Here is a 9807-nt window from a genome sequence, read left to right as displayed (position 1 = left end):
ACCTGTGTGAGCGCGTGCAGGACACTGTCTCTGCCTGTCCTACCTGTGTGAGCGCGTGCAGGACACTGTCTCTGCCTGTCCTACCTGTGTGAGCGCGTGCAGGACACCGTCTCTGCCTGTCCTACCTGTGTGAGCGCGTGCAGGACACTGTCTCTGCCTGTCCTACCTGTGTGAGCGCGTGCAGGATGCTGTCTCTGCCTGTCCTACCTGTGTGAGCGCGTGCAGGACGCTGTCTCTGCCTGTCCTACCTGTGTGAGCGCGTGCAGGACGCTGTCTCTGCCTGTCCTACCTGTGTGAGCGCGTGCAGGACGCTGTCTCTGCCTGTCCTACCTGTGTGAGCGCGTGCAGGACGCTGTCTCTGCCTGTCCTACCTGTGTGAGAGCATGCAGGACGCTGTCTCTGCCTGTCCTACCTGTGTGAGCGCGTGCAGGACGCTGTCTCTGCCTGTCCTACCTGTGTGAGCGCGTGCAGGACGCTGTCTCTGCCTGTCCTACCTGTGTGAGCGCGTGCAGGACGCTGTCTCTGCCTGTCCTACCTGTGTGAGCGCGTGCAGGACGCTGTCTCTGCCTGTCCTACCTGTGTGAGCGCGTGCAGGACGCTGTCTCTGCCTGTCCTGGGCTTGGCGTCATCCTCTTGCTCCACTTTGTCCTTCTTGCAGTTCCTGCAGAGTAGTGAGAGACCACAGAGAGTGAGCGCCCCAGACACGGTGCCCAGGGTTGCCCCCAGCAGCGTCGCCGCCGAGACAAACATCCGCCCGAGCCTTGGCACAAATCCGTTTGAGGAGAGGGGAGAGGAGAGCGAGGATCAGAGTGTAAGGGGTGAGCAGCCAGCTGAGCTTTATCAGGCAGGGAGAGGATGGTGAGGAGAGACAGACAGAGAGAGCGTGAGCTGGGAGAGAGAGAAGAGGGATTCAGGAAGCATCACACGCACGCATGTGCGCTACTCTCTGTACGATATGCACTCAGTCTGAGCAGATGGCACCAGAGGGTGAGAAGGGGAGGGGGGGGGGGAGAGATGGAGGCGGGGCATCAAGGATTGCTGCTGCCACCCCCACCCTCTAAACATATGACGATGTGTGTTGACGTCAGAGATGTGTGTCCGTGCTATCACCTTCACAGAGTTCCACCCCCTTCAGGTCCTTTTAGACCACACAGACTTTAAAACATTTCTGCAATGTGAGCCAAAAATAGGGACATAATCTGCATGTTTTTTCCTGTTTTTGTCCTGTTCATTTAGCTTGTTTGTTTCATTTCCTTTATTCAAACATGTAGACATTAGTTCACTGGTTACAATGTTCTTCCTTTGTCAAATGTTTTAAAAAACATTTATTACTTTCAATTTTAGATCCTTTCCACTAGAGAACATACGGTTTGTTACCATGGAAACCCCTTGTCCCATCCATTCCCTGTGTCTCCTGCTCCTTTTATGAAGCAACAGAAGGTCAGAGGTCAGATGCAAGGTGTCACGCTACGGTCCCCGAACCCTTCCTTTGGGGCGTGTGTTAACGTTGTCTGCGTCTATTCGTCTGCGTCAGTGTATCTCCGTGGGTGCGGGTGCGTCTTGTCATTATCCGTCTCACCTGTGGCTCGTCTCGTCATCACGTGGGGTTGATGTGGTCTGTCTATTTAATGTGCGTTCGCGCAGTGTCTTGTGCTCGTCGTTGTCTATGTCTACACGTTGCTGTGTGTGTTTTGCTGTTCAACGTGCGCTATTGCGCAATATCAGTGAGTGGAATAAAGCGTGACGTCTGTCGCAAACACGGATTCTGTGTCTAGTCCGTCTGTCGCCGCCCAGCGTCACACAAGGTTATAATAGTTTTGGATTTTTCATTATAGTTTAGTTTTTATTTAATTGTGACATTTAAGCTTAGTTTTAGTTTAGTTTTCATTTTTTCTAGCATTAGTTTTAGTTTTTTTATATTTGGGTTATTTGTCAGGTGCAGGATTCAAAAGGTTCAGAGTAAATATTGTGTAATAAAAAAAGATACCATTTAAAAAATACATTCAATTACTGTTGAATCACCAAATGTCCACAAAAACCACAACAGTCCTCAAGATAGCAGCCTTAAGTGCAAAATGTGTAATACTGCTGCTGAAAATTGCCATACTAAGGACAGACACAAACATAGGAGCGTAACCCTATTTTGGTTTGAGTTAAAAGCTAGTTTGAGTGAACTTTTTATAGGCAATCGATGTGCTACCTAGCCAGGATGTTGCTTCTCTTTTGGCGGAGCTACTCAGAGAGAAAGCTTGTCAAGGTAGGCCTACTGGCTGTTATATGGTGTGAGATTACTGTCTTTAATATGAGAGCGCAAAGATAAGGTTAAATCGAGTCAACCACACTGAGCACGCAAGGGTTAAGTAAATAGCTGTCTAATGTAACTTGAGTAGCTACAACTAGCTAATGTTATAGCTAGCAGGCTCCAGGGCCAGAGTAGAGTCTTGCACCGGGTCGGGTACCCGCGGGTACCCACGGGTACGGGCAAATAGATGCTGAAACGGGTGGGTTTTACACATAACAAAATTTTACGGGTGGGTATGCGGGCGGGTAAGTTAAAATACGGGTGGGTATGCGGGCGGGTAAGTTAAATAAGTGGTCATTTTTAGTAGGCTTTTATTTGCTACGTAATGAACATAGTGTTACATTTTGCCTGATTAGTGCATCCCGATGGTGGTGGCGAAGCTCAGGGGAGCTTACTTATACCGTAGCTCCGTTGGCCAGAGCGGGCTGAACTTTACTCTTCACCTGTTCTGGGGTAATACCCAAACTTCGGTTCTTTTCCAGCGGAAACATGAGCAGAGGCTGGTTATAACACAGTACCGGGCATTTATTGTAGCTCGCTAGGTGGTTACAAAGCAAATGGGTGGCCGTGCTAGAACAAGGAAAAATGACGAGAGAGAACTTGGCATTTAGGATTTGTGATCCAAGAGCGCAGAACGCAGCTCAAACCTGGGACTGTGGACGATATACTGTTCCTGCACAGTAACCTAGGATAGATTTGTGAACCTATGCGATTTTATTTAGTTGTTATACTGGCATTTGTTCCCTCTCGTTTTGCAGTTGCTAATTTTAGATAGGAATAGCCATACTGTTCCTGCACAGCAACCTTAGATTTTATTTTGTGTTGTACTGACGTTTTTTCAGAGGCGCATTGAAAAATAAAGTGCTCTATAGGAATACTTTAGATTTGTGTGATTTTTCACGGGCACGGGTGGGTAACGTGTAGAATATTAACGGGTTCGGGCGGGTACGGATTTAACTTTGAAATAGCCACGGGTTCGCGGGCGGGTGGGTGCTGTACTCTGCGGATATGGGTGGGTACGGGTCTCAAAAATCGGACCCGTGCAGGACTCTAGGCCAGAGTGGGCCCCTTTTTCAGCCCGGGAGTTTCATGCCCAAATCTGGCCCAAAATTATTTTCCCCTCCCAATCAGCTCAAACTAAAGATTGACATGAGCCAGCCCATCGGGAATACTCCCGAATCTCCCGATAACCCACTATGACACTGGCAGGCTCCATACACAAACATTCACCATTTTGTTGGCTTTGGGTGGTAAAGGTTTTTATCTGTGGCACTTTAGCTAACCGTAACGTCTTATTGTAAAAAAAAATGCAATCAATGTTTCAGGTAATCATCTACCAAGCCTTGATCTCTGACGTATTTACACTTGTAATCATGAAGCAAGCAGAAATTTTAGAAGCAAGCAAAGAACTGAAGCGCACACTGAAAACAGTGAAGTGAGCACACTTAACCGTACAATTTTTGTTTCTCTGCTCTCGCTGTCACTGTTTTTGCTCGGTTTTCTTGATTTTGCGTGCTCAGTGTGGTTGACTTGCTCGATCTAACCTTATCTTTCCGCTCTCATATTAAAGACAGTAATCTCACTCCATACAGTTAGCCTTATTTTGTGAGCTTTGAGGTTTGTGGGGTTTTTCCTCTTGAGAACTACTCCATATATTTTATCACCTATTTCCACTACAAGACATGTTGTCTTTCTCGTAGTCAAAAAAAGAATCCCATACAGGACTCGCCGTTTTCTCCCAACTTTTGTTGTCGTAATTTTGCAGGCTAACATGGCGAGCAGGAGCTCTAAACAAGAAACAACATGATGGACCATGAGGTGCCGTACGGTTCTGCCAGCTAATGTAAAACTTCTAGTGAAAAAAATCGATTTCATATCAGTCCACAAGGCTTATAAATAAATTGACAAGCACAGTGGACTTCATTTGGCTCTCTACTCCAATGCCCCCTAATTACACGAGCACACTTCAAACCTTTTAATTTACACATATTTTATTCATTATAAGTAAGGTTGCCAACTTTTCTAAAATCACTAGGAGTGAGATTTGATTTGGGTGGGGGGGGGGGGGGGGGGGTTGGTATGTCTTATATGTTTCCATCGAACGAACCATTCGATCCCCCCTGGCTACAGGCCTGAAGGGTATCCTATCTGTAATTCCAGAACATTTTACTTAGTTTTCTAAACATGTAATACAGTCACAGTTATTTATTGTTTTTTTATTTTAACCATTATTTATTTCAATTAATGAGAATGTTTTTTTTTCAAAATCTGTTTTCATTATTGTTTGTTCGTTTTCATTAACGATTGTCAGAGGTCAGAAAGCTGCACTAAAGGTGCGCTAAAATTGTAGCACTAAAAGTGATTTACCCATACACTGTAAAAAAAACATTTTTAACAGATATTTACTGTAAATAAATACAATATTTTTCTGTCTTTTTTATAATAAGAGAATATATACCTGTAAAATACAGGAAAATGACTTTTTTAAAGAAAGCTCCTTTAAATATACAGTCAAAGTCTGTAAATTTAAATTACAAAAAAACAGGATTGTATATTTTTTAAGGGTCTTGTGTGTTAATTTAGTAATTATCAGTGTAAAAATGCAGTTTTCGGTGTAAAAACACAGAACAATGCCTATTGTAACTTATTGTAACTTGTAACAGTAATTTTCCATATTCATATCAAACAGTAAATTCATGGTATATTAAAATTCCATGTTATCAAAGAAATTATATTTAACCAAAAACAGCAGCCTAACATCTACATTTGACCAAAGCTAGCATTATAGTGAATTAAGATTTGAAGTAAAATATTATGTTAAATTTCCCATTTCCAATTCTCTAAATATATAAAGAAGTTGTAAATTGAATCACATACACAAAGTACTGAACAATAGCCTTTTATTTGAAATGACATTTAAAGCAACAAGTTTAGAACACAATACTGCTCCACTCTGCTCAAGCAAGTGAATAATATAAAATATTTGTTCACTCGATCCTCAATCCTGGACAATCAAGGGCTTTTAGTGAGGAGGCGCAAAGATATAAGGCATTGGGAGATTTTTTTCAGAAAGGCCCATAAGATAACCTGTTAAAACTTTGCAATACATAGCAATAAGTTTGCGGAGGGGGGGTCAGAGAGAGAGAAAGAGAGAGAGAGAGAGACTGTGTGTGTGTGTGTTGTGGGGCAGGAGAGAGAAAGAGATCGATCCATCCATTCATCCATCCATCCATCCATCAGGAAACAGATCAGCAAACAGTTCTGTGTGGTGATTGGACAGAATCATGGTTGCCAGGGCAGGTGCGTCATCTGTTCAGCCAATGAATGCCAAGAATCACTAGTTTGAATTTGAGCACCAGTTGCCTGGAGACGTTACGTTCAGTTATTCACAGAATCGCAGGTAAAGACGAGCCCGACTGAAGCACAGAAGCATCAGTTCACGCCAAGTGTCAGTGTTCAATATCAACTGAAGGTGCGTCTTAAGTTTTATTTTTTCAAAAATCACTGCTTTGCCGGGAGTGTTTAGTTATTTTATTATGAGTAACACTCTGACGACAAGTTGATGTCTGACACGTTGTGTTATAGTAATTTTGGTTTCAAACGTGTTTTAGCTAGTTTATTTTAATCTGTTCATAGTGTTTTTTATCATATTATTTAATGGTTGTTTATTTTCAAATAAAGAATTATTTTCTTCACGTTCTCTCATGTTTTGCCCTGGAATTACAAGAGGCTCGTAAATACAAAAGAACTGTTCAGTCAGATAGCTATTTGTTGTGAAACGAAGCATTTTCAAGTACTTTAGCCTAAATTCCAGCACTTTTTAAACCTGAAACACAAAGCAACATTAAAATTTGTCAGGTAAATGTTTCTTCCCCTGATTTTGAGGGGTGTTTCTTTATACTACCACATATCGTTACGGACAACACTGCAAAGAATGTGACGCGGCAAGCAGGGGCGATTTTAGGATCTGGTCTTTAGGGGTGCCCAGCCCCCAGTGCTCACAGAGGCACAATACCAAAGTATTGCGCAGGTGCAGAGCAAGTTTTTTGCATAATATAATATTTAAAAAATGTGTTGAGCCAGGGGGTGCTAAGCAACTTCACGGTGGTGCTCTAGCACCACTAAAAATACCCTAGCCTCGCCCCTGGCGGCAAGTATGTGACGCCTCCTAACTTTTAGAAAAAACTGTAAGTTTTTGTGCTTTTATGTTGGCTATGTTGCTTCTGTGATGCTGAGCTCTAGCTATAATAAGTTTGTGCTATTACCAGAAAAGAAAGCTTTTGTTTGTATTTTATTTCATTTATTTTTTAACCTTATTTTTCTATTATTTACTTATGTATTTTGTGACGCTGGAAGGAGGAGGCACGACGAGCGTCAAACAGTGCAACATAAAACGTTTAATAACAACAAACACACGTGTAAGCTCCGTGCGGAGGGCAAGTATAAACAGACACTCTCACACAGGCACGAAACTTTAGACAAAGACGAGCACAAGACATTGTGTGAATGCACATTATGTGTGTGTGTGTGCCATATTTTGTCAATTGTGATTTTTACACCCCAATCGAAATTTGTCCTCCGCTTTTAACCCATCTGTGCAGTCAGAACACACACACACACACACTAGTGATTACTAGGGGGCTGTGGATCAAACGTACCCAGAGCGGTGGGCAGCCCTAGCCCGGCGCCCGGGGAGCAGTTGGGGTTAGGTGCCTTGCTCAAGGGCACCTCAGTCATGGCCTGTCTGGGAATCGAACCCACGACCCTCCGGTCACCAGACCAGTTCCCTAACCGCCAGGCCATGACTGCCCCAAAAAATATCAGGGGAGAGCGCGAACGCAGTCCCCCACTACCAGAAATTATGCAGTCGAGATTCCCGCATTTGGGGAATTCGCAAGGGTCAGCACAGCCTGAGTGCAATGGCTGAGCCTCGCCTTGGGCGAACCACCTTCCTGATCATGGTCTCACCCCTGCCAGGTAAGTATGTATATATATATATAGGTGTTTAACACTTATATAGGTGTTTAACACATACCCTCGTGATCTCGAGACAAGGCACAGGTGCGACTACGAACACGTCCACAAACGACCCACACCCACGGAACTACATACATGGACATAACAGCACGCAGACGACATAACGACATGCCCACAGGGAAGGGTCCGGGACTGTAACTGTGACAGAGCCCTCCACCAGGGGCTCGCTACCGGAGCATCCCGCACAGCTGGAAAGCCCCAAACCTACACCGACGGGCAGGTCCGGAACCGCCGGTATCACGAGCCTCCGACAGCCGTCTCCCCCGATGGTGGGAACTGCCGCGAACAGCTCTAGAACACAGGGGAAAATACATTAAACACGGGCATGCTTACAATCACACACACTGGCACATTCAACATAAAGGGCACAAGAGGGAACAGGGGGTTTGGGAGAAACATTGGGACAGACAGACAGACAGGCACAGGCAGCCACGAAATTGTTCTGGCTGCCTGCCAGAGCGCTAGCAGTGGCGCGATCCCTCCTGGGGTCGCAGGTGAGACAGGCGGCGGATTCACTCTGGTCTTCGGATCCTTCTTCCGAGTGTTGCGTTGCCCGGTGCTCCCGCTGACTGGGCGCCCGGTCCTCTCTCTCGGGAGGCCTTCTTGGGCGCTACTGGAGAGCTTGCTCGTCGCTGCTCACTGACCGCTTCTCGCGGCGCTGCCGAGGGCACACCGAACCCCCACGATGGGCTACGGACTGTGCCACCGTCCACACACGCTCCCAGCGACCGCGCCGCCTCGCCCCTTGATGTCTCCATTTCCTCCTCTCCCTCGGAACCACCCCGACCCAGCAACATCAGTTCCTCCGAGGTCGGGTAGCAGGAACAGCTCATGCTGCTCCCCTCCGAGGGGGAACGAGGAACCTCTCTCTCACTTGGACACCCCTTCTTGGACCGCACGGTCACCTCCAAATACACAGAGGCGCGGTCTTCCTCCTCGCTCTCGCTGTTTCGCCCGGAGGGCGGGGCACAGACGGACGGTGGGGGACTGACGTCTTCCTCCTGCTCACCACGATACTCAGTAGACTCTGAGTATACAGATGGAGGTGGACTGACGTCTTCCTCTCCCTCTCCGTAATACTCGGTAGACTCCGAGTATATGGATGGAGGTGGACTGACGTCTTCCTCTCCCTCACCGTAATACTCGGTAGGAGCCGAGTAAATGGAAGGGGGAGGGCTGACGTCTTCCTTCGCACCGTGGTGCTCGGTGGGGGTCGAGTGGACGGATGGAACAGGGCTGGCCACCTCCTCGCCCTCCCCATTATATACCGTCGGTTCAGAGTATAATGATGATGGGGGGCTGACCTTCTCGTCTTCCAACGTACTCGGGAGGGGTCAGGGCAAAGACACCTACACCCACCACAATAGGCGCGCTTGACTCCTCTTCGGGGAATGCCTGGGTCGGAGCGCAGCACCTCTCGCTCAATATCCTCTCAGCGGACAGCCGGAAGCACTCTGCCTCTGATTCGTCTTCAGCCGCCTGAGCTTGACACAGCAGGTGCGCACACGCTTGGTCCTGCTGCATCTCCCCATTGGGTGCCGGCATTTCGCAGCGACGTGCAGGGGAAGAGGCGTGACGGCGCTTAGCCTTCTTCCCCTTCTTCCGTGCAGCTGTGTACCCGGGCATCTTTTGGCTCGTCTTTCTGTGATGCTGGAAGGAGCAGGCACGACGAGCGTCGAACGGTGCAACATAAAACGTTTAATAACAACAAACACACGTGTAACAAACACTCTCGCATAGGCATGAAACTTTAGACAAAGACGAGCACAAGACATTGCACGAACGCACATTAAATAGGTGTTTAACACATACCCTCGTGATCTCGAGACAAGGCACAGGTGCGACTATGTCCACAAACAACCCACACCCACGGAACTACATACATGGACATAACGACACACCCACAGGGAAGGGTCCGGAGCTGTCACCGTGACATATTTATTCATTTGTTTTATTATTTATGATTACTAAATGTTGAGCGAACACAGCCTTGCACTGCACAAAATGTTTGCACTATTATTACTTGTACACGTGTTATCTGATTTTAGATTTAATCTATTGTTGAATAAACCTGCAAAATATTTGGAATTATTCTGGATTCATTACACAGATTCAATAAACAAAACAAATTAATGTGCTGCTGTTCAGAGAGACATTACATTTCTGTATTTTAATCTTAATTTATCGTGTTTCACATCGATATTGTGACGCGCGGCTCGCGGCGAAGGATGAGACACGGGATCCTTGCTTTGCGTAACAGACGTCACTTTATTTAACAGATATTGCGCAATAGCGCACGGAGAACAGAAACACTCACACAGCAACGTGTAGACTGTAGACAACGACGAGCACAAGACACTGCGCGAACGCACATTAAATAGACAGACCACATCAACCCCACGTGATGACGAGACGAGCCACAGGTGAGACGGATAATGACAAGACGCACCCGCACCCACGGAGCTACA

General features: G+C 46.5%; 1 protein-coding gene and 1 non-coding gene across 2 annotated transcripts in view; both read right to left on the bottom strand.

Annotated features, from left to right (window-relative positions):
• The window catches only part of syt13 (synaptotagmin XIII), an 11604-nt gene extending 10623 nt beyond the window's left edge, over positions 1-981 (bottom strand). The window contains exon 1 of the mRNA XM_077003060.1: positions 577-981. Within this exon, the coding sequence (XP_076859175.1) occupies positions 577-750 (174 nt within the window). The 5' untranslated portion in view covers positions 751-981. The remainder of the gene's footprint in view (positions 1-576) is intronic.
• Positions 982-7123: 6142 nt separating this feature from the next.
• On the bottom strand, positions 7124-7287 carry LOC143527927 (U1 spliceosomal RNA). Its single transcript, XR_013134309.1, has one exon. It is a non-coding gene; the product is annotated as a U1 spliceosomal RNA (small nuclear RNA).
• Between the last annotated feature and the right edge of the window lie 2520 nt (positions 7288-9807).

This window comes from Brachyhypopomus gauderio, chromosome 1 (assembly GCF_052324685.1).
Source record: "Brachyhypopomus gauderio isolate BG-103 chromosome 1, BGAUD_0.2, whole genome shotgun sequence".
NCBI classification, from domain to species: Eukaryota; Metazoa; Chordata; class Actinopteri; order Gymnotiformes; family Hypopomidae; genus Brachyhypopomus; species Brachyhypopomus gauderio.
This window is presented reverse-complemented; position numbering and strand designations above follow the sequence as displayed.